General features: G+C 41.8%; 2 protein-coding genes and 1 long non-coding RNA gene across 3 annotated transcripts; 1 reads left to right on the forward strand and 2 right to left on the reverse strand.

Annotated features, from left to right (window-relative positions):
* On the reverse strand, window positions 1,976-2,857 carry LOC110429528. Its single transcript, XM_021453034.1, has 4 exons — window positions 2,728-2,857; window positions 2,384-2,647; window positions 2,183-2,293; window positions 1,976-2,090 (listed from the first exon to the last, which is right to left on the reverse strand). Exons 1-4 carry the CDS (start codon window positions 2,757-2,759, stop codon window positions 1,991-1,993), a joined length of 507 nt encoding a protein of 168 aa, XP_021308709.1. The 5' UTR covers window positions 2,760-2,857; the 3' UTR covers window positions 1,976-1,990.
* Window positions 18,442-20,516, reverse strand: LOC110436318. The gene is made up of 3 exons (XR_002454165.1): window positions 20,442-20,516; window positions 19,813-19,962; window positions 18,442-18,598 (listed from the first exon to the last, which is right to left on the reverse strand). It is a non-coding gene; the product is annotated as an uncharacterized LOC110436318 (long non-coding RNA).
* LOC110431981 lies at window positions 20,820-24,205 on the forward strand. The gene is made up of 4 exons (XM_021451864.1): window positions 20,820-21,103; window positions 21,202-21,740; window positions 22,951-23,042; window positions 23,596-24,205. The coding sequence occupies exons 2-4, from the start codon at window positions 21,370-21,372 to the stop codon at window positions 23,706-23,708; spliced, it is 576 nt and encodes a 191-aa protein (XP_021307539.1). The 5' UTR covers window positions 20,820-21,103; window positions 21,202-21,369; the 3' UTR covers window positions 23,709-24,205.

The following is a 25,342-nucleotide window of genomic DNA, read 5'->3' on the forward strand; positions in this document are numbered from 1 at the left end:
GATTCTTATATAGTCCCCCTCTCGTGTATTGGGCTGGCAGAGCAACATTATTACAGGGGAGTGATTGCTATGTTTCTCATATTCCTTGCTAATATCACTATGCATGGGCATAGTCTTGTCTCGCAATGATTGCTAAGTATGCTTGCACTAACTATGATATGCTAGACTATATAGTTAAGAATAACTTAGGGAATATTCTTGTAGTTCGTTCTAATACCATGCTAATGACTTTCTAGAGTATCTAATTGAGGTGCTTATCATATTTATTATGTGGCTAGATCAGATTAGTTATCCTTGTCACTATTATTATTTCATATATCTTTTGTGTGACACTTATCCCTGTATGAAGAGTTAGATATAATGTTCTCAATTATACATGCAATGATAGATGCTCAATCTCATATTCTATTCTGTAATCAATAGTGATGATCGCTAATCCCTTCCCAGTGGTAAAAATATAAATAACGATACCTGGAATACTTCCCGGTTAAAATGCTGCATCGGTATTAATCTGTGCGCTTGCAGATCCCATTCATTATTTATTTAGAAGAGCAATTGCATATTTCAATACCGCGTCTCTTATCCTTTTTATTCACTAGAAGAAGTGTTGTTTACCAAATGGTTTCTTGAAAACAGTTTCAACTCTACCGGAAGAGTTGTTTTTCATGCTAAAGCTGAGAAGATGTTGACTTATGACAAACAAGCCCTCAGTACATAGGAGAGAAAGTACTAGTACGGAGTACATGATAATGGTAAGCAGTATGACAACTACAAGTCCTTTATTCGATCCTTTTTTAGAGAAAATATATTGTTAACACTAGATAATTTAGTAGCCAGATATTCTCCACGTCTTGTGTCGTCGCTACCTCAAATCCTCTCAGCTCATGGGCATCTGTGCCTGTTAGTGTCCCTTGTTCCTCACAAAGGAGCGATATTAACCACCAATTAGCTATGCACTTTGAATCACTACTACAGTCAAGTACTGCAGGGGCGGCTAAATAAGCTCTGTAAGGGCGGCTGGCCCAGCCGCCCTTATGCAAACGCTCTTACAGTGGAATTCACTGTAAGGGCGGTTCAACACCAGCCGCCCTTACAGTGGCCCACTGTAAGGGCGATTGGAAACAACAGCCGCCCTTACAGTGGCCTACTGTAAGAGCGGTTGGTGCTTCCAGCCGTCCTTATAGTGAGCCTTAGTAAGGGCGGCTTGTGTCTCAGCCGCCTCTATTGTCTGCATTTGCAATGGCGGCTCTATCTAGAACCGCCCCTACAGTTATTTTTCAGAAAAAAAATAAAAATTACTATAATCGAGTTGACAGCACAGCACAGCACCACATACATATATACATATATAATCAGATTCTCAACATCACAGATTCACAACATAAATATCCATACATATACACAGCACCACATTTCAAGTCCAAAATGTTTCCATGTCCAAATCCATCCAAAAGAGTCCGAAATTTTTCAGGTACTAATACAAATCGATCACAGTCCATTCCAACAAGTTCACATGTAATCAACGACCTAGACATAGCCTATCCCACTGACGGAGGTGCTGGTAAAGAGGATTGCTACCTAAGTCGGACTGTGGGTTATGGTAATCACCTTTGTAATAAACAACATGGTTCATTATAAAGTTGCAAAGGTCACCAACAATCTCTAAGAGGTCATCATCCCTGTAGACATCCCTTTTTAGTCCTTTTTCTTCTTTCCACTACAAGATCGTAAAAGACAAGTTTAGGTCTAGTGTAAAGAAGAGATTGCAAAGCTAAGTGAGAAATACTATGTTTTCATACTACAACCCACTAAGAGATTCAAACTTACCAATTCAGGGTGTCTCCTGTAGCCTTTTGTGTTACTGATGAAAGCACATACATAGTATCCACAATGCAGACTCCCTGGCCTTTGCTTGGGAAACTTTGTTTTAATTTGCAAATGGAGATGTGTCAAGTATAAGTACTGAAAAAATTAGTAATTTTATGCCAAACTAAGTCGCACTTACCGAACATAGAGATTTAAAACGCAAGTGGCTCCCCAGACCTGGATCATGCCTTCCTTTGTGATTCTTGACATAGGCCCTGAATGCCCTGTTTGAATAAAAATCGATGTGACTTGTAGTATGGAGAAGTCGATATTAAAGTGAATCATATAAGGTTACTAGGATTACAAATTTGCTTACGTAATGAGAATTGACATGAAGTCTTTATATGTGTGAGGGTCAAAATCTGCAGAATCACAAATCCATGCCATGTTCATCCCGACATCGAGACCTATGACTATCCAGTGATTGCTACAACAATTTTAAATAAACACATAAGTACCTTTGCATCAAAATAAGATAAACCGAACAATCGTTAAGTATACAATTAATCGAACTTACTTGAAGTGGTATGGAATCCATATTGTTTCGAAGTGTTGGAGATTCTTTAAACATACGGCAATCCACGCCGCAACCTTAAGAGACTCTTCTCTTATTTTGGCCGCACGGATCTTTTCTTTCTCCGCCAACGTCCCTCCAGCAGCTAGCTGTGGCGCATCCAATTCCCATCTCGATGGGTAATTAAAATTTATTTGTGCTATAGGCATAGGGTCTACATACCCGGCTTTCGTTGAGCGTGTAGATTTCATAAAGTTTGCTTGCATTCTAAAAATCATGACGTAAGTTAGTTTTAGCAAAATCCAACTAGGTTACTTTCAAATCATATCAAGAGGAAGAGGACTTACAGGCACCAAGTGCGAATCAGATTCATCGACATTGAACTAAGGTGAAAGCATGATTGGATGTCGCTGAAGTCAAAGGCAATACCCGAAGCAGGGCCTCCAAATGTGCGAGCAGGTATTACTGCTTCCAACACATTCAATTCTGTACGTGAAACATGCAAGTAGTACCAATCATGGAACCTTCTCATTCCATATGGCATCTTACACAAGACCCGGTTTGGTAGGAAACGTTTGCCTTTTACATATTCTTTCGGGCAATCCTTTGACCACTTGATAGTTTCAACATCTGGATACTTTGTTATCGTTGTGTAGTCTGAGGTGTCAGTGGGCATCCTGTAGGCAAATTTGTTCGGGCCTTGGTTCTCAGGCTTGAACTGGTCATGAGCATACCACTTGTACATACCCGAGACATTCATATCCACAAAAGATTTTGACCCTGTCGACCTTATCATGATGGGGATCTTTTCACGAGCTTCACATACTAGAGGGAGTAGTTCTTCATGTGTCGGCGGTGCTTGTTGAAAAGTCTGTGTCATCTCATCATGGCCTTGCTCGGGGCGAGCTGGAGAATGTTGTGGCTTAGGAGGCACATGTGCTGTCTCGTCATGCTCTGACTCGGCACGAGTTGTAGAAGGTTTTGGGCTATGAGGAACATGTGGTGTCTCGTCACGCTTTGGCTCGGCACGAGCTGTAGAAGGTTGCGGACTCTGAGGCACATGTGGCATCTCATGCTCTGGCTCCGCACGAGCTACAGAAGGTTCACCTATTTGAGGCTCATGTGGCGTCTCATCATGCCCTGGCTCGACCCCTTGCTCACCAGCGGTTGGAGAAGCCGGTACCCTCTCATGCATCAAGTGGTCCTCATGAGACGGTGAATACACCGCTCCATCCTCAAGGTGGACTCTCTCCAGGTGTACATCACTTGGAGTTGGCGAGGAAACATTCAACACAATATCCTTTTTGTACCAGAGGATGAACTGTTTCATGAGTAGTCCAAGCTCACGAATCCCCTCGCTAGTTGGGTGTTCAATCTTATGCTTCGCGTACTCGGGATTCACGGTATGCACCTCAACCTTACTATAGTCGGCCGGGACCGGTTTATGGTGCCAGATGTCGCTTGGAATTGGAGGATGTGCCAGACCCGTTGCCACCTCAGCCATCTCCTGTCCCCTACCGATGGGAATCAACAGGATGCAACGAGTTGGCACCCGTATGTGATCGACTGAGGCGGAGGCTGCATTGGAACCTTGGCTGCTTTGAACATTTGGAGGGCTACCAACTAGAACCAAATCCCTAGGCGGCTCCATTTGTGACCGTCGCTCAGTAGAGAGTCCTTGCTCCTGTAGTTCCTTGGCAACTAGGGTCTTCACTAGGGTGGCAAGACTCACCTCCCAGTTTCTACCATGTTTCTTGTACATCTCCACATCCTCTCGAAATCCTTCCTTCCATGTCTTATGTTTCCCTAAACCCCTGACACGGCCTGGGTGCTTGGGGTTTCCCAAGCCAAGGCTAAGCTCGTCCTTCTCTCTAGAAGGAGTGAATGAGCCCTTCTCGATGTCTTCAGAATATTTCATTATCCTTGACACTGCCTCCTCGGTCTCTGGCTTGGCAAATTTCAGACTGCTGCCTGATTCTTCAAGATTCCTTGCAAAGAGCCAACGCTTGGTGCGTGGCTTCAATTTCATTACTTTTGTATTCCCAGAAGCTACGGCCTCCTCTTCCATCTTTCTAAACATCTCTTCCTTTCCCTCGTAGCCACCGGGGCCTAGATGAGGGTGGTGGATGTTCTTCTTCGCCTGCAAGCTGTTCTTTTCACTTAAGGCCAAAGATTCTGGTGCAGTCTTCTCAGCCACGAGCAACGCCCAGATAGCAGGAGTGATGTGTCCATACTTATGGTACGGAGTTAACCCCTTTTTGATGTACTCGGTGTTCAGCTCATTCCTCCAACGTCGGAAGGATTCTCCCATCATCTTCATAGCACGTCGTCTTACTGGGGGTAGCTTCTCTGCCGGAATCCTAAAATTAAAATTGACCAACAGACGGTTTTTCCATAGGTCATCCTTTATGTCCTCTGGATAGTCGTGCCAATTACGGATTGATGGGTTCAACTTGTCTCTGACTAGGGCCCCAATTGCATTGCGGAATTTTGATTGGAACTCCTTTGGCTTAAGGATCTGCCCTTCTTCCCCAACCTCATCAATCACATAAACCATTTTTGCATTTGGATAGTGGTTTGGCTTTCTGACCCCTCCTTTCCTTTTCACTTTGGTAGTCGAGGCCGAGGTTGTGCCTTCAGGTTGCGGAGCAGAGGCCACAATCGTAGTCTCTGTGCCTGTTGCCTCTGCCCTCCTTTCCCTTGCCCCGTCGTGTCCGGCGAAACGTGCCGGACGCCGACGTGGTCTTTTTGGAGGTTTAGGAGGGACCTGTATAAACAACAGGTGAAAGTGTTAGTAGAGGTAACACAGCCATATCGTTACCAAAATTTATGATTTTTTAAGTGACCTTCATATCCCTACCTTCTCGTTTGGGTCAAAGTCCTTGTCCAACTCATCCGTCGTTGGCTTCCGTCTAGGTTCACATGGGTGTGGATCCTCAGGACTTTCATATCCCGAGGTTGAGTCATCGTCCTTGCTAGATCCTTCATCAGGCTCTTCTCTTCCCGCTTCTCCACCTTGCTCCTCGCCAGACTCCTCCTGAGTAAGCATAAATGCTACACCATTGCCCACTTCTTCATCAAACTGTTCCTGAGAAAACTGATCATGTATTTCTTGCTCTCTAGGGCTAGGGTGCTCTTCATGTTCGTTGGATCGGGCTGCATTGCTTGTTGTCCGTGTCATTTCGTGATTTGTTCTAACAGATGAAAGGAATAAAGTGTGCTTTAGTAGTAGTAGTAGTAGTAGTAGTAGCAGCAGCAGCATTAGTAGTAGTAGCAGCAGCAGCAGCAGCAGTGCTTTAGTAGTAGTAGTAGCAGCAGTGCTTTAGTAGTAGTAGTAGTAGTAGTAGTAGTAGTAGTAGTAGTAGTAGTAGGTTGAAGAGAGGAGAAGAGAGAGCAGCAGTGCTTTAGTAGTAGTAGCAGCAGCAGCAGCAGCAGCAGCACTAGCAGTAGTAGTAGCAGCAGCAGTGCTTTAGTAGTAGTAGCAGCAGTGCTTTAGTAGTAGTAGTAGGTTGAAGAGAGGAGAAGAGAGAGTAGTAGTAGTAGTAGTAGTAGTAGTAGTAGTAGTAGTAGTAGTAGTAGTAGTAGTAGTAGTAGTAGTAGTAGTAGTAGTAGTAGTAGTAGTAGTAGTAGTAGTAGTAGTAGTAGTAGTAGTAGTAGTAGTAGTAGTAGTAGTAGTAGTAGTAGTAGTAGTAGTAGTAGTGTTTAAAAAAGGCCTCAGAAACATGTCTACCATCATTTGATCATGAACTTGGAACATCAAGGCATCAAAATAAAGAAGAAGGCATCAAAACAGAGAAGGCCTCAGTACCATGTCAATCATCATTTGGTAACGATGCCAAGTTCCTCACAAGTTCTTGATCATCAGCTCATATTCCAAATAATGAATGGACTTAGACAATCTCATCATGGCAAAACAAAGGAGAGAAGAAAAATCATAGAAGTAGGAGAGAAGAGTAGTAGAATTAGGACTAGAGTAGAGCAGCAGCTAGCACTAGTAGTATACTAGTGCAGTAGTAGTAGAGTTGGAGCACAACAGCAGTAGTAGTAGGATTACAGTAAGCCACAAATTAAAATGACAGTAAGCCCCAACAGTAGTGTAGTACTAGTAGAGTACTAGAGTAGAGCAGCAGCTAGGACTAGTAGTAGACTAGTGCAGTAGTGTTGGAGAGAGGATGAGAGTAGAAAATAGAAGAGAGATAGAAAGAGCAGAGAGGAAGTAGAGGTGAGGAGAGGGAAAGGTTTAAAAAAGGCCTTACAAACATGTCTACCATCATTTGATCAAGAACTTGGAGCATCAAGGCATCAAAACATCAAAGTAGGTTGAAGAGAGGAGAAGAGAGAGCAGCAGTGCTTTAGTAGTAGCAGCAGCAGATGAGAGGAGAAGATAGGAGAGAGAACAGACAAAGGAGACAAATTAGTAATCGGTAACTACAGTAGTAAAAGAAGAAGAAACTCATGTGCTCTCAAATTAGCGGGTTGCTGCTTTATAGAGCCATCCGCTGCTCTGTGGTGATCATAGATCATAGACTTATATGACAGTCAGTAATAGGTTAAGAGAAAACCCATTTGCACTACAAGACCGAAAACCTCGGGGGGAGGCTAGTATCCAATGGCACTCCATTCGAGACTAGTTTCCCGCCGAAGCTTTCGGTCTAGGAGAAGCTATGGGTATTTGACTGTCATTGTGTCTCACTACACCTTTTGTATCATCGAGCAAGAAATTTTGAAAAAAAAGTAGTACAAGTAGTAAAGGCCTCAGTACCATGCCAATCATCATTTGATCATGAACTTGGAGCATAAAGGCATCTTAATAGAGAAGATGAGGTCATATAGGGGCCGCTGGTAACGATGCCAAGTTCCTCACAAGTTCTTGATCATCAGCTCATATTCCATATAATGAATGGACTTAGACAATCTCATCATCGGCAAAACAAAGGAGAGAAGAAAAATAGAAGAGGAGAGTAGTAGTAGTATAGAGGAGCACAGTTTATAAAACTGTCATAGAGAGGGTAGTAGTAGAGTTGGGCACAACAGCAGTAGTAGTAGGATTACAGTAAGCCCCAACAGTAGTGTAGTACTAGAGTACTAGAGTAGAGCAGCAGCTAGCACTAGTAGTAGACTAGTGTCGTAGTGTTGGAGAGAGGATGAGAGTAGAAAATAGAAGAGAGATAGAAGGAGCAGAGAGGAAGGAGAGGTGAGGAGAGGGAAAGGTTTTAAAAGGCCTCAGAAACATGTCTAGCATCATTTGATCAAGAACTTGGAGCATCAAGGCATCAAAAACAGATAAGAAGGCACTATAGAGGCGGCTAGTAATGATGCCAAGTTACTCATAAGTTTTGGATCATCAGCTCATATTCTAAGATAATGTATTGAATTAGACAATTTCATCATCGGCAAAACAATAGTAGAGGAGAGAGAGTATAGTAGTAGTATAGAGGAGCACAGTTCTAAAAATGTCATCAATTCAAAATTATGCTAGTAAGCCACCACAAATAGTAGTACAGAGGAGTGGCATATAAGCAGCCTGCTATATAAACAACAGTAAGTACTAATCAAGAGATAGTAGACAGCAAGTACTAATCAAGAGGGACTATCTTTGTTTATCATACTATTCATTTTCAGATAAACGTTGATGTAGGTTGTTGAACATATGACTGATCAACAAGCCAGCTAAAGTTAATGGTGATACATGGTATGCTGGTGCTGACTATTTAGTATTCGCTCGATCAGTGGTCAAGCTTGTGGACTGATTCTGGTCTTTGAAGAACCTATGCGTGCACATTTTAGCCATACTTTCTATTGATCTTTGTAGCACTATAGGTGCAACTGTGTGATCTGATCTGAATTTTGAAAATAGTACCATGATGTGCATGTCAGTTTAATCCTCATTTTCTACTTCATCTAGAAGGTAATGTTTACATTGATAAAATACTCAGAAAGATTTTTATTGGGATCAAATTTCTTTTTTTTCTCAAACATCTATTTTCTTTATTTATAAACCATTATGTTATATATACCACAAAAGATTGATATTAACTCAATCTGCGATTTGTGCTATTGAACAAAAACGACGGTCTGCAGAAACTAATTTCTGCTGTATATATATTGGTTCCTACATACTAAGATGCAGGTTGGTTAATCAGTAAATTAAAACTAACAACTCCTGCACAATCTACAGACCAAGATTTGACCCCATGAATTACTTTTTGCCTTAGTGTTCAATGGAATAAAACATCCCCAGCAGCATCTTAGATCTACCAGTGCAGATCATATGCAGACTACAACAAACTTTATGTGGTCTGTGGGTAACAGAGGCAGTTCTAGGTACAACAAATTTTGTCTGGCATTGAACACAAAGTATTGAAAAAAAAAGCTCAGTGTGCTAATGTCTAGCACACGCCACCATTGGAATGAACTAGAATGTGCACACTAGAATATTCATGTTCACGATCTATTTTATAAACAGTACAAAACGTGCCCCAACCCCCAATCACGGCAGCTGATGAACCCTATTGCGTGCTATCAATCTGAACATGATTAATTAAGCCCCCACCCCCAATCATCGATCCAAGCACACAACAAAGACATAATATCACACAAATCTAATTAGGACTCAAAGAGAGGAGGGGGCGGTACCTTTGGAGGAGAAGGAGAGAAAGTCGCGGACGGGTGGCGGCTAGGGTTCCTAGCAGGCGGCCACGCGTGGAGCTTCGGCCCACCAGTGGCGTCGGAGCAGTTCGCGGACGGAGCAGGTCGCGGTCGGGTGGCGGACGGAGCAGGTCGCCAAGGTCGCGGACGGAGCGGACGGAGCAGGTCGCCAAGAAGAGGGACGACGGAGGTCCCCAACTCGTAGCGGTGGCGGCTAGGGTGGCCTAGGGTTCCCGGTGGCGGCTAGGGTTCCGACCGGGTGACCTAGGGTTCCCGGTAGCGGACCGGTGGCGTGGCACGCGCACTGGCGAAGGGGGAGGGGGAGGAGAGCTCAAGGGGTGGAGGAGTCGGAGCACACGGCGAAGGTGGAGGGGGAGGAGAGCTCGAGGGGTGGCTGCGGCGGCGCAGGCGGGCCAGTTTGGCAGCCTGGCGGCGGCGTCAAGAGGAAGAGTCACGCCCACGACTTAGCCGAATGGGCCTCCCCTCAGCCGGCCACTATATACTTAGGGCACGAACACTGTAAGGGCGGTTGAGGTCTAGAACCGCCCTTACAGTGGTTAATTACAAATTTTTATTTTTTCTAAAATAAAATAAATTTAAACTATCATACAGTTTATACTTAACCTTCAAAATATATTTATAAAATAAAACTAAACTACTGTATTTTTGATTGATTTATCTATATGAAGTGTAAAATTTTAAACAATTCCATGTTTTTTAAAAATATAAAAATCAAATGTTTTTAGAAATAAAATTCAGATTTATGTAAATTTGAATTATTTGAAACAGTTTTCATTTGAACATTTTGAATAAAACATTGGATAAATTTTCAAACATTGGATTTTCATTTGAGGTCTTTTGTTGCCTAGTTTGACCTAGTTTGACCAAGTCAAACATTGGATTTTTGACAAAATACACTTTGACCGGACCCGAGATGGTCTCAGATGTAAAAGTCATGAATACAAAGTTTGTTCCCCTTATCAAGATGCACATTTGGTGTAATGGTCAACTTTTCATCTGAGATGGTTTGGACCACTCAAATTTTGAAATTTCCAATTTTGACTCCTACACGCACGTTTTCGGGACCCTAGACGGCCCCAACTCCAAAAGTCATGAATAGCAACTTTGTTCCACTCATCAAGATCTACATTTTATATATAGGACATTTTTGCATTTGACAAAGCGTTAAGAAAGTGCAGTTCTAAATCCACAAGTCCCGCATGTAATTTCATAAAGTCTATATGTGATTCAAGCCTTTGTGACTAGAGTTTACAAACACTTTCTCAAATGCAAAAATGTCCTATGTATGAAATGTGTATCTTGATGAGCTCTATCTACCTTGTATTCAAAAGTTTTTCATTTGAGGTCATTTACTCACTCGTTTGACCAGGTTTGACCAAGCCACGCCTTGTGTTTTCAAAACATGTGAACTGAGTTTTCTGTAACTTTTCCAAATGCAAAAATATATTGTGTATCAAAGGTAGACCTTGATGAGATCTAACTATGTTGTATTCAATTTTTTTTCATTTGAGGTCTTTTGTTGCCTAGTTTGACCTAGTTTGACCAAGTCAAACATTGGATTTTTGACAAAATACACTTTGACCGGACCCGAGATGGTCTCAGATGCAAAAGTCATGAATACAAAGTTTGTTCCCCTTACCAAGATGCACATTTGGTGTAATGGTCAACTTTTCATCTGAGATGGTTTGGACCACTCAAATTTTGAAATTTCCAATTTTGACTCCTACACGCACGTTTTCGGGACCCTAGACGGCCCCAACTCCAAAAGTCATGAATAGCAACTTTGTTCCACTCATCAAGATCTACATTTTATATATAGGACATTTTTGCATTTGACAAAGCGTTAAGAAAGTGCAGTTCTAAATCCACAAGTCCCGCATGTAGTTTCATAAAGTCTATGTGTGATTCAAGCATTTGTGACTAGAGTTTACAAACACTTTCTCAAATGCAAAAATGTCCTATGTATGAAATGTGTATCTTGATGAGCTCTATCTACCTTGTATTCAAAAGTTTTTCATTTGAGGTCATTTACTCACTCGTTTGACCAGGTTTGACCAAGCCACGCCTTGTGTTTTCAAAACATGTGAACTGAGTTTTCTGTAACTTTTCCAAATGCAAAAATGTATTGTGTATCAAAGGTAGACCTTGATGAGATCTAACTATGTTGTATTCAATTTTTTTTCATTTGAGGTCTTTTGTTGCCTAGTTTGACCTAGTTTGACCAAGTCAAACATTGGATTTTTGACAAAATACACTTTGACCGGACCCGAGATGGTCTCAGATGCAAAACTCATGAATACAAAGTTTGTTCCCCTTACCAAGATGCACATTTGGTGTAATGGTCAACTTTTCATCTGAGATGGTTTGGACCACTCAAATTTTGAAATTTCCAATTTTGACTCCTACACGCACGTTTTCAGGACCCTAGACGGCCCCAACTCCAAAAGTCATGAATAGCAACTTTGTTCCACTCATCAATATGTACATTTTATATATAGGACATTTTTGTATTTGACAAAGCGTTAAGAAAGTGCAGTTCTAAATCCACAAGTCCCGCATGTAGTTTCATAAAGTCTATGTGTGATTCAAGCCTTTGTGACTAGAGTTTACAAACACTTTCTCAAATGCAAAAATGTCCTATGTATGAAATGTGTATCTTGATGAGCTCTATCTACCTTGTATTGAAAAGTTTTTCATTTGAGGTCATTTACTCACATACATAAATGTAGTCTCACACACATACATAAATGTAGTCTCACACACATACATAAATGTAGTCTCACATGGATACATAAATAAAGTCTCACACACATACAAATGACTATTTATTAGTATCTGCCGCCGTAACAGTTTTCCACTTCACACCTTTTCGTTCCCATGGCAATACATCTTTGGGTAGGTTTTTTTCCACAACACCGATCTTGTTAATAAAGTCTGTGAATAGCGGCATCTGATCGCACTTATTGTAGGCTTCAACATCATCAACGCCATCAACTTCGATAATGTGTTGTTTTCCAGGGATAACCACATGCTTAGGTTTCTTCTTTGGGGGGACAATGCTGAGCGGGTCGGTCATATAGAAAACCTGTGTAACATGTGAAGCAAGGACCCATGGATCATCCTGGTAGCCTATGTTGTGAAGGTCCACGACCCTCAATCCGATTTCATTGAATTCATGTTGCTTGATCCAGCGACATCGAAATAGGGCCACATTTAGTGCCTCAGTTCCATAGTCAAGTTCCCATATATCTTCAATTATGCCAAAGTAGTCGATCTTTTGTCCCCCTGCGCCGATAGCCACTGCTCGAACACCACTGTTTTGGTTCACACATTTACTATCCTTTGCGTGGGTATAGTATGTGTACCCATTGATCTCATAAGAACTCCAAGATGTCACCTGTCTTGATGGCCCCGCTGCCAACTTACTGATGGTAATAGAATCTATGGTTTCTCCAGGCTGTATGTTTTGGTCCTTCAACCATGAAGTTAGGCGTTGCTTGTGTTGTTTCATGACCCAATCACCTGTACGACCATTTCTCTCTGATTGGATGATCTCCATGTGTTCATCAATATATGGTTCCATCAATTTTGTGCTCACCAAGACAGCGTAGTGCGCCCGACTCACTTCAGCGTATTCATTGTCGATGAAGATTTTTCTACCATTTGTGCCCTTCCCGGCCAGCCTACCCTTGTAGTGAGAATCAGGAATACCAATCCCTCTCTGTACTTTTAGGTACTCTTGACAGCACTCGATGACTTCTTCACTACTATAGCCCTCTATCATAGAGCCCTCTGGGTATGCACGATTATGCACATATCGACTTAGAACCGACATGAACCGCTCATACGACCACATTTCATGCAAGTAGCAAGGGCCCAACGCCTGTATCTGATGAACCATGTGAATCATGAGATGTACCATAGGGTCGAAGAAAGCGGGAGGTAAACACATCTCTAGTTGGTTTTGTGTCTCTACGACAAAATCATGTAGGTCACTCAGCTCTGTCTTGCTAATCTTCTTCTGTGAGATCTTCGACCAGAAGTAGCACATGCGGGTGATAGCCATCTTCAAAAACTCTGGCTTGATAGCCCTTATTGCGATTGGTAGGAACACCGTCAGCATCATATGACAATCGTGAGCCTTGCAGTGTGGAAATGATAGGTCCTTCATCGACACTAGCTTCTTCGGGTTTGCCGAAAACCCAGTCGGGACTTTGATCCCCTTCACAGAAGTGCATAAACCTCTCCTCTCTTCTAGGTCCAGGTTGTAGCTAGCCGCGGGTAGGGTGTATTTTCCAGTTTTTGTCTCAAGTACCGGGTGAAGCTCTGGCATCACATGTAGCTGCTCCATGTCTCTCCTTGCTTTGAGACTATCCTTTGACTTTGGTGTGTCCATCAAGGTAGCGATGAGACTCTCAAAGACATTCTTCTGCACATGCATAGCATCAATGGCATGGGGGACCTCCAATTGTGGCCAATATTCAAGATACTGAAAGAAGATTGACTTTTTCTTAAAAGGCACGCCTTCAATAGGAGGTGTGCTTCTATCTCTAGGTGTTCCATCCATTTTCTTCTTTCCATAGATGACGCTTATATTTTTCACCATTTGGAACACATATTGTCCATCATGACGTCTCTCCGGAGGTCGATCTTCATCCTCTGGGATGTTGCCAAAATACTTTAAGTACACTTTGCTGCGGTACTTGTGACCTTGCTTTAAAAAGCGACGATTCCTGATGTAAACAGTCTTCTTAGATCCATCTAGGTACACCCATTTAGTATCATCCAGACAGACTAAGCATCCTGTCTTGCCTTTGATTTGTCCAGACAAGGCAAACAATGCAGGGTGGTCGTTGATGGTCACAAATATTATTGCTCTTAATGTGAAGGTCTCCTTTTGGAAAGCATCATACATCAGCTCCCCTGTCCTCCATAGTTTCTCGAATTCTTCCATCACAGGCTCGAGGAACACGTCCATATCAAAGCCTGGTTGCTGAGGGCCAGAAACAAGAACAGTGAGGAAAAGATACTTTCTCTTCTGACACAACCAAGTTGGGATGTTGTACATGGTCAAGATCACTGGCCAAGTGCTATGGTTGCTTGTCCTCTCGTTGAAGGGATTCATTCCATCGGTGCTCAAGGCAAACCGTACATTCCTTGGGTCCGAACTGAACAGTGGGTTGTTATTATCGAAGTCCTGCCACTGACTGCCATCGGCCGGGTGTGCAATCACATCGTCATCGACCTTGCGCTCATCGTCCCACCATGTCATGAGCGCGACTTCCTTAGGGTTCAGGAAAATACGCCTCAAGCGGTCGGTCACTGGCAGATACCACATTACCAAGGCAAGAATTTTTCTCTTGTTTGCGTCGTTGCCTAATGGGGTGTCCTCTGGAGGTCGAGATTCTTGTACCACCTTTTTGGAACCCTTCTTACTCCTCTTGTTCCCGGTGGAGGCTTCTCCGCCACTGTAAAGGTCATTGTCCTTGTACCGACTTGCCCCACAACGAGGACATTTATCCAGACCTTCGAACGTTTCACCACGAAAAAGGATACAATGGTTGGGACATGCATGGATCTTTTCAACACCCATTGTCAATGGACTTATGACCTTCTTAGCATGGTATGTGTTGGAGGGAACTAAGTTCGGCAGTGGCAGCACAGATGACAGAAGATGCAACAGATCGTCAAAACTGCAGTTTGACCAGCCGTACTTAGCCTTCAGGATGAGTAGCTCAAGCACAAAACGGAGCAGTGTCCAATGTGTTGGACAACCCTTCTCAACACCATACACAGTCTCCTTTGATGCTGTTTTCACCCGCTCTAGATTTTCTAGACCCTTCTTCTGTTGTAGTATTTCTGGTCCAATGGCCCGAAGCATTTCCTCTAAGTTGTCAAAGTTTTCTGCATCCCCCTCACATGCTCCAACATCATTATTGTCAACACCACCAACATCCCCATCATTATTGTCGACACCACCGGCATCATCACCACGTGCTTGTTCATTTGCTGAATCATGTTGCATTTGTGCTTCAAACATGTCTGCGTATTGGGACAACAATTGGCCTTCTTCAACATCGTCTTCTTGGTCATCATCGTTGCCATCAAGAAACATTACTTCACCATGATGAAGCCATACTGTGTAGTTCGGGACAAATCCTCGCCTAATCAGATGTGATCTGATGATTTCCACATCATAAGTTGCTAAGTGGTTCTTGCAATCTTTACAGGGACAAATAACTGAACAATTATTTCCTGTTGACAACGTCTTTGCATGATTCACTGCGATTGTAATAAATTTGTCCACCTCATCAGCATAGGCTTGTGAGTACCTTGGCAAACCATACATCCAAGTACCCTATTCTCCATCTTTACATAAATAAAAAAATTAATTAGTTGAGAATAATTATTAGCAACAATTAATAAGTAACAATTATTATCTACAATTATTAGCAACAATTAGTAGCTATCATTATTAACAATAATTGTGTTAGAAATGATTATTAGACATAATTAATAGTACCAATTATTATCTACCATTATTAGCAACAATTAATAAGTAACAATTATTATCTACCATTATTAGCAACAATTAATAAGTAACAATTATTATCTACCATTATTAGCAACAATTAATAAGTACCAATTATTATCTACCATTATTAGCAACAATTAATAAGTAACAATTATTATCTACAATTATTAGCAACAATTATTAGCTATCATTATTAGTAATAATTGTGTTAGAAACGATTATTAGACATAATTAATATTACCAATTATTATCTACCATTATTAGCAACAATTAATAAGTAACAATTATTATCTACCATTATTAGCAACAATTATTAGCTATCATTATTAGTAATAATTGTGTCAGAAACGATTATTAGACATAATTAATATTACCAAATATTATCTACCATTATTAGCAACAATTAATAAGTAACAATTATTATCTACCATTATTAGCAACAATTATTATCTATCATTATTAGTAATAATTGTGTTAGAAACGATTATTAGACATAATTAATTTTACCAATTATGATCTACCATTATTAGAAACAATTAATATTAACAACAACTATTAGTTTACCAATAACTATTCATGCCAACCACATTACAAATTCATGAAACAAAAACAAAAAAAGGAAACCCTAGATCTAGAATGCCTTTTCTCTCCATACATGAAACTACAATTAATCTTCAATAAAATCAAGCTATATCACCTAATTGATGGTGCAAGGTGGTGTCTCTACCTATTCTACACTAATAGCATCATAGATAAGCTCTAATTTGGTCAACACAAAGCTCAAGCTCCATGGAAGAGAGAGAAAACCAAAATGTAAATTGCTCACTAACCAACCAATAAAACATGGATTAGAGGGTGGGAATAGCATTTTCTTACCTTAAACAAGCTCCCCACCAAAGGATTTAAGTTCAAAACCTCCCCCCCTTCCTAGAGTGATTTTAGGGAGGTGCCCAAGGCCTCCCAAACCTTTTTTTGCGAGTGGAAGTGAGTGGCTCGGGGAGGAAGAAGAGTGGGCTGGCTACTTATGCTACAGACCTCTGTAGGGGCGGTTGGTGTTACCAGCCCCTACAGTGCCTCCCCCACTGTAAGGGCGGCTGGTAACACCAACCGCCCCTACAGAGAACACTACAAGGGCGGCTGGCTATCTGGTTCGCTGCCCACCCACTGTAAGGGCGGTTCAAATGTTAACCGCCCCTACAGTGCGGGGAGGGGCGCTCTCTTAGTAAGTTTTTCACGTAGTGAATGCAAGTCGTAGCCAGTAAGTGATGTCTAGTGAAATTGGTGAAACCAATCAGAGACCCAGTTTTATCGCGTATGGTTGAAACTAAGGGCAGTCTCAATGGTTGAAACTACGCACGCTTTCCATAGCTGCCACGTTAACAAGAAACTATCAATAGAAACTATTCCACACAATGGAAGTTTCTTAGCTTAATAAATGTGCTACTTTTGTTTTTTGCTTTCTCTCTCTCAAATCTATCCTCATCCTCACTCTGAGCACGAGGCGTGAGCTCATGCTCACCATGGATAAGCTTGTGCAGCAGGCGAGGGCCTGGAGGAGCCTCACAGCCGGTGTCCACCTCGGCACGGAAGGCTGCATGCTTGCCACGGAAAGCTGCATGCTCGTCTGCTCATGCCCAACGCGTCGGCCAACACCTCGCTGCTCGCTTTGGATGGCCACGTGCGCGGATGAGATGCGTGCGCGGCCAGCGCGTCAAAGCGCTGCGCGAGCGAAGGCAGCGGTGGCGACCGGCGAGCGCGAGTCGCTTGGCAGGCCGTCGACGCCGCCGTTCTCGTCCATCCCTATCGGGGGCTTGGGGCCGTCCATGTCCATGTCCATCGGGGGCTTGGGCCAGCGCTGCAACACGCTCGAACGAGGCGAGTACGGCGAACTCCCATGGCAGTGCGTGGCAGCGCTGGGGGGCGCACGGGCGCGGCTGCTGCGACGACCTCCACAGCGGCATGGGCGAACGGGGCTGGCGTCGCGGGCAGTGCGGCCGGCATGGGAGCAAGGGCGGGTGCGTATAGAAACGGGTGGTTTCTTCCCAACGGGGATTTCACCGTTTCTTTGTGCATCGGGACGAGGGAAGACTTCGTTTCCTGATGAAGAAACGATTTCTTATGTTTTGCTTCTTTTTCCTCATTTATTGATCTGCCATGTCAGCATTTTTGATTAGGTGGCATCTCATTTAATAGAGATAGAAACCACCATAAATACCCATTAAGACTGCCCTTAGGAGCCTTATTGTGTCGATCTTCTCGTCTCCTCACGACATTGATCAGGATCAACCTTGGCTGGCGGTGGCTGGCCCACAGCGTTGGGTGCACTAGCAGACCAAGTGGCTGCTGCCCAGATGTGAGCAAACCGATGCATCAATTCTGATATAGCCCGATAGCGTATCGGACTAGATGCAGTCCCCTCTAAGGGCCTGTTTAGATTGGCAATGAAAATTTTTTGGGTGTCACATCGAATGTGTCGGAAGGATGTCGGGAGGGTTTTTTAGAAACTAATAAAAAAACAAATTACATAACTCGTCAGGAAACTTCAAGATAAATCTATTAAGCATAATTAATCTGTCATTAGCATATGTGGGTTACTGTAGCACTTAAGGCTAATCATAGAGTAACTAGGCTTAAAAGATTCGTCTCGCGATTCTCAACTAAACTGTGTAATTAGTTTATTTTTTTATCTAAATTTAATGTTACATGCATGTGTCCAAAGATTCGATGGGATGGATGAAAAAATTTTGGGTGGGAAACTAAACAGGGCCTAATCTGGCAACGCAAATCAGAAAATCCATGTATCAGCAAATCCATCACATGGATGTACGTATTTATTCAGGACTCGCTGACACGATGATGGAAGAAGGCATGCATTTTGTATATATTGACACTTACATCTCATCAGTCACGTCGATGCCATGTAGCTTGGGCGCTTGAACAACGACGAGCAGCAGCAACAACACAAGGTGGACGTTATTGCGGAAATATGCCATGCATATGGGTGATATGCCTAGCTGCAGAGAAGTCAGGACTTGTTTAACTAAACGAGGCCTTAGCAAAAATAATACGGTTACAATGTCATTCTAAAGCTAGCTAGTGGGGTAGAGCCACCACCACACAAATTGATCCCCTCCTGAAGTATTTAACTACAGCTCATGTCAAGTTTAAAAAGCAAATAATGGCCAAATATGCATTCTCAATTAATTTATCTCTGAATCATACTTCCCCCTCGTTTTCTTTTTATAATGCCAGTACACAGTTATATAATACTCTTGTTTGATTTTTTTTACTAATATAAAAGGTTTCTCTAACAACATAACATATATGTAGATGTTATGTTATGATGAGATGATATATGAAAAAATGGCACAGTTGGGTTAATAGATGAAGTCACTTTGTCAATACATATGGTCTTAATTTGGTTTTTCTCTGTTCTCGAAAACTTCAATTCCTAGAATCCATACCGGTCAAACTTTTAAAAATTTGACCAACTTTATAGAAAAGAGCATTAATATCTATGATATAAAATGTGTATCTTATGAAAATATATTCTATAATCAATCTAATGGTACTAATTTGGTATTATAAATCTTGGTATTTTTTTCCTAGAAATTTAGTCAAAGTTTAAAAAATTTGACTTAAGACAACTCTAGAAATTAAAACTTTCATGAATAGAAGAAGTACTAGCTAAATAAATAATGGTCAAATCACGCTCTTAAAGTCATGTCAAGTTAAATTACGTCTTGAGCAACACCTTGCATTTTGAAAACAGAGAGTACGATTAATGTTAAAAAAAACTATTTATTCTCTGCTATTTTAGTTATATCACGTTGAAATAATGATTAACCAAGCATGACAATAATAATATAGAATATGCATCGAGAAGAAAAAGGCATGCCAACTAAGTACTCCCTCCATTCTAAATTATAAATCATTTCAAGAATCTTAAAGAGTCAAAGTATCTCAAATTTGATCAAATTTAAATAATAACATAATAACATTTATGATATCATCTAAACATCAGGTTTTTTATTAGTTATATTTTTATAGTAATATATATTTGATGTCATGAATCTTTCTATTTTTTTATAATATTAATCAAACTTAAAATACTTTGTCTCTTTAAGATTTTTGAAATGATTTATAAATTGGAACGGAGGGAGTAGTATTTAAGAAACTAGTGTGCTGAGGAAGTGTCCATGCCATGTGGAGAAAGTATGTGTAGTACCGCTCACGGGCGAAGGAAACTCGACGGTGGCGCCGTGGCAGCGTCGTCGTCGTCGTCGTCGTTGGTCGTCGCCGTCGGTCGGCTCGGCTCCGCAGTGGGTTGGAAGCTGACTGCGGGATCGCAAAAAATACTTTGGTCTGGTCTGGTCATCTGCGGAACAAATTAGGCTTGTTTAGTTCTAAAATCTTTAGCAAAATAAGATCTGTAGTATTTTGTATTTGACAAATATTATTCAACTAGGTAGCGTGTCCGTGCGTTGCTACGGGATAGCTAACATTTTTTATTAAAAATACATGTATCGCACAATAAGATAATAATATTATAATAAAACTTAATACTTCGTGAAATCAAACACGGTCACGGAGAGCACGATGTTATAGGCTCACAAATTCTACTTTATAGACCTTTCCGTGATACGACCAAGATAATGTTTAATATTGGCAGAAAGAAATCTTTGATATCCATTTCTTTCGTGCGCTGGTAAATCCACAAATAAGTTTCGCCGCATCTCCGTGCCATCCTATTACACATTTGAGTATATATATGTAAATTTTATTGTGTGTCGCATGGGTAATACTACGTTATTTTTAAAAAAATTCAGAAAAACTTAGACAGAGTGTTATACTCACGGTATAAATGTGTGTGACTTATGGTCTATTCCATGTAGACATATACTGTAGGATGAGAAATCCACTTAAGTACCTGTATAAGATTCACGATCAGTAATATATATAAAAATATACTAAATTTATCATATGTAATATGTATCATTAGTTTGAGCATAAAATATATTTTCATAATATACTTATTTGTATATATAAATATTAATATTATTTGACATATTTTTAATAAAACTTAAAAAAGTTTGATTACTTAGAAAGTGAGATATGGATTTATTTGAGAACGGAGGAAGTAAATAAACAAAACCTAAACAAGGCCATTGGTCACAGGCTCGTTCGAAGAAGCCGAGGAGGCGAGCTGGACCTATATTTTTTTTTCTTTTATATCCGTTTCCCCTTCCTTGCGTTCTCTCCTCTCTCTCTCTCTCTCTCTGCCTCATCTCTTTTCCCCTACCACCTGCTACTTCTTCCTCACCGTCCCCTACTCCATGCCACAAGCACCGGTAGAGCTTCCTCCCCGGAGATTACGAACAAGGATCTCCCGTCCAGGCATCCCTCTGCTTCTCCTTGTGCAGCAACACGATGACTCGCCACTGGCGCTCATCTCTGCGCAGGCGTGGCGACCCGATGTCCTTCCGCTACTCCTCAGATTCTCTGCTTCCTCACCACCGGTCGTAATCCAATCCCCTTCCTCAGATCTCCGCTTCCTGGCTCTCTCGCTCCCTCCCCACTCCCTTCTAACTCCACTGGCCCTCTCTGACTGTCACAGGTGGCTCTTCCTTCATTTCCTCCTGATTTGGGGAGGTAGAGTGCGAGCTCGGGCAGAGGCGGCGACAGTCATTGGGCCCTACAGAGGAAGTTGTGGAGCAAGGCACCGATGGAGCGCAACGACTCGGCATAGGCGTGGTGCGCGTTGGCGAGCATGTAGCGCTGGTGAATGACCAACACCAGGAGCTCAGAGCGAACCCGAAAGTGGAGCACCGCGTACTCCTCCATCTTGGGCTGGTCGTACCCCATGGCGACCCGACCGACCGGGGAGCAGCTGGCGAGTGGCAGGCGCGGAGGCGAGCAGATCTGGGTGGCTGCCACCTCTTACCGGCTACAACAGGGAGTGGCTGCCACCTCTTACCGGCCACCTCTTACTCGATCTGTGCCATCTCTTCTCCTCGACGGCTCTGGCGTCAGCCAGCCAGCCACAACCGAGCCGAGCCAGATCTGGCGAGGGTCCCTGACGGCGAGTAGGCAACAGTGCGTGGGCACGATGGTCTCCATGGATGGAAACTACTCCCTCGCCACAACGCAACAGTGGTACAATTCCGTGACCTTGTGTTCGCCTTAAATTTATTTATTTATTTATTTATATATGATTTTGGTTCAGATGTTTGGATCGAGAAATGTGTTTGCTTTGTTCCTAATTTAGTACAAACGGTTCACTGATTAGTGAACTAAAATAAACATTTGGGAAAAAAATATCACTCTAAGATGGCTGCATACTATGTTTTTTTCCAAAAGAGATATTTGATAATTGCACAGGTTGAGGATCAATCATTCATGGTAGAGAAACTTGGTATTATTTATCAGTCTCATCGTGCAAATATTTTTGTGCTGTTCTAGCCCTTCTAATATTGATCAGAGTGCAAATTAAACCCCGAGTCCAGTAGTCAGTTCATATATCAGTTTTGATATTTTTCCCAAATGTTTTAATCACTTTTGTATTGTTACATATATATACTCATTTATCATAGGCTTAGGGCGGAAAATGGTAACCTGCAACCAAATGTGGCAAGATAATCTTTGTTCCCTGACATGGAGGTTGCTAATCTACAAATATAATCTTTGTTCCCTAACATGGAGGTTTCTTCGCACTTCACGACATATAGCACCTTTTCTCCTTGTAGAATTTATTGTGTTTATCTTCCTAATATCTATATTTCTCAACAAGCTTTAAAATTGTGCTACTATTGGGTGTAAGAGATGGACCTGATAAGTCAAGAAGTATGCTCTTAAGTTGCTATTCATTTAACTGCTCCACAGTCTACACCGATAGTCCCACTCATATGCCATGGCATGAGCGCGGCAACACCACGCCTGGTTTCTAGTACCATGGAAGCAGTCCCAACACTGATTACTACTCAGTTTGTTAAGTGTCCCAATTGCCATGGTTGACTTTGACAGTTACACCATTAGGTCAGCAGGAAGAAAATGCTTGCAATTGCCCTCTTACATCTAATGTTTGGTGGAACCTCAAGTTACAGCCTGTTTTTCGAAATAATATCCAACACATTTGCAGCCAATTTTTTTGTGAATTTTGTGTAACACTATTTTCCTGCCAAAATAAGCTCTGGTGGAATTTTCTTGTGCACCTTTAGCATTACTTGGTACTATTTTAGTTTTTATTATGTGACAGTTGCACACTTATTGATGCCATGTGGCCTTAAACCAGAGTTCTAACAGTGAAGTGTCAGATTTTAACTGCTATTGCACTTGTTTATTAATCGTACTTGATCAATAATTATAGGCCATCTCATGGAGAAGATAGAGGCTGGAAATGCCCTGCAGAGAGCTTTCAGTGTTTTCCTTTTCAACTCCAAATTTTAGTTGCTACTACAGGTATTCACACAACACTAAATATGGTTGTCTTGCATTAAGATGTAATGTAAATTCCACTTCATGTTCTTGAATCGCTGGCTGCAGTTCTGAGTTCACTTTGTTCATTTTCCAATCAAGTAGGGTATGCAACCTTTTGCTATCATGCTTGGATTAGGCTCTGTATGTGATTTGGACTATTGATTTGTGGACAAAGAAACATTGACCTTTGCTTATCCTGCTCTAAATATAAGTGTGCAGTTTTGGTGTCTTATCTAAATATAAGTGTGCAGTACCTATAAATTTAATGTTGAGCACATGTTATAAATTTACATCCTTTCATGGATATAAAACATTATGTACCATTCAGATTTAAGCTACCATTCAGATTGAAGCTGTTTTTGACAGTACTATTCAGATTTAAGCTATGTTTTTGACAGTACTATTCAGATTTAAGCTATGTTTTTGACAGTACTTTTCAGATTTACACAGGACATTCTGGTTCCTTAAACGCACTATGTATTTTTTCAAATTGAATTATTATAAGCTTGCTAATATTAATATTACAATAATGCAGGATATTACCTCACTGCGACTCCACGAGCCCAGAAACCCTCAAGAGTTGGAGCAGAGCCGCTTTGCCGCCGTGCCGCCGCACGGTTGTGGAATAACGCTGCTAACAAAGCCTAACGCCAACACAGCCTAAATATGTTACATAGGATCAGTACATACCCGTACATTCAGATGGATAAAAATATGAGCTATCCCGTAGCAACGCACGGGCAAGCTATCTAGGATCAGTAATTACCTTGCTGTGTCGCTGGGCAGGACGCGGACGTCGCCGCGTCCGGGACGATGTGTCGCTGGGTAGCAGCCGTGTAGTAGTCCGAATGGGCACAACGTTGTTACTCTGAAGAAATCCGCCGCATTTCCTCGCTGATCTACCTCATCGGAGACATGCCACGCCGGCGGCGCGCAGCGAGGAAAGAGGGCATGGGGCGGCGCGCGGCGAGGAAGATTGCAGGGAGAGGCGCGCGAAGGACGAGTGCAGCGGACAATAATCGCTGGAGAGAAGAACGAAGGGGCTGGGAGGAGTCGCAGGCGACGGGTCTGGGAGAGGGAGAAAGAGGGAGTCGCAGAAATCACGGATTGTTTCCATCTCCGGTTGGGTGGTAAAACATGAATAATAATTTGTGTGGGTCCACAAATAGTGGCGTTTAGAGGGATACTTATCCAGGATGGTCCACGTGGAGTGGCAATTTTAGGGACATGAGGTGGGGGCGCGATGGGGGCGAGGGGAGGGCGCGCGGTCGCAAGGCAGACCGACGGACGGAAGCCTAATGTCGCACCAAGGGGAGGTCTTACTTTTATTCTTTTTATTAGTTGTAGGAGATTATAGTTTAACTAGGCTCAAAAGATTCGTCTTGCTAATTATAGGTAAACTGTATAATTAGTTGTTATTTTTATCTATATTTAATGCTACGTGTATGTGCCGTAAGATTCAATGTGATGGAAAATTTAAAAAATTTTGTAAATTATTTTGGAAACTAAACAAGGCCTTTGCGACTCAAGGAAACCAGAAACGAACCAGAAATTGTGTTACCTCGTGGGTCGCGGGGACGGGCGTCGTGTGTATATATATATATATAGGGTGGGTTTTCTATACTCCCGGGAGTAACTACTCCCACCGAGAGAATACCCGTCAAGCAGGACTCAGGGCAAGTTAACGGGTGGAGTAACATGGACCCGTTTGTATTGTTGGCGAGTTGTTCTAAGTCAAACTTTTTAAATTTTGACCAAATTTTTAGAAAAAATGCTAAGATTTATAGTATGACATTAGTATTATTAGATTCATCATAATATATATTTTTATATAATATGTATTTTATATTATAGATGTTGTTACTCTTTTCTATAAAGTTAGTCAAACTTTAAAAAGTTTGACTGGCACGGAACCTAGGAATTGATTCTTTCGTGGACGGAGGGAGTATCTACATGAATTAAAAAAGGCCGGTGTCCATTTAATTACCGGCAAAAACGGATCTAGGCAACAGTATACATTCACTGATTCACATATGGAGATATACATAACAATGAGAGAGTATGTATTCATACTTTTTGTTTGAGAATAAAATATATGTGCATACTTCTATGATAATGGAGTACGCATGTATATATATTTCTGTTGACAAAATTAAACTGACGTAATACTTATACGTAGAAATCAAATCATTAGTAAAAAATCCAAAGATAATATAACCAGCCTTCGTTGCCAATGTCGGCAACCTATCCGCATGGATCCCTTTGCAGTGTAGGCCTGGTGA

The sequence above is a fragment of the Sorghum bicolor genome, chromosome 1, assembly GCF_000003195.3.
Source record: "Sorghum bicolor cultivar BTx623 chromosome 1, Sorghum_bicolor_NCBIv3, whole genome shotgun sequence".
In the NCBI taxonomy this organism is placed as follows: domain Eukaryota; kingdom Viridiplantae; phylum Streptophyta; class Magnoliopsida; order Poales; family Poaceae; genus Sorghum; species Sorghum bicolor.

What these genes read in the sequence shown, in the direction of transcription:
- LOC110429528 (XM_021453034.1), bottom strand. Translation starts at nt 2,759, where the DNA reads ATGTCGATGAATCTGATTCGCACTTGGTGCCT. An exon ending in CTGATTCGCACTTGGTGCCT is followed by an intron (nt 2,648 to 2,727) that starts GTAAGTCCTCTT and finishes CATGATTTTTAG; the next exon opens with AATGCAAGCAAACTTTATGA. An exon ending in TGGATTCCATACCACTTCAA is followed by an intron (nt 2,294 to 2,383) that starts GTAAGTTCGATT and finishes AAATTGTTGTAG; the next exon opens with CAATCACTGGATAGTCATAG.
- LOC110431981 (XM_021451864.1), top strand. Translation starts at nt 21,370, where the DNA reads ATGACCAACACCAGGAGCTCAGAGCGAACCCGAAAGTGGAGCACCGCG. An exon ending in CTCGCCACAACGCAACAGTG is followed by an intron (nt 21,741 to 22,950) that starts GTACAATTCCGT and finishes CAATAATTATAG; the next exon opens with GCCATCTCATGGAGAAGATA. An exon ending in AATTTTAGTTGCTACTACAG is followed by an intron (nt 23,043 to 23,595) that starts GTATTCACACAA and finishes ACAATAATGCAG; the next exon opens with GATATTACCTCACTGCGACT.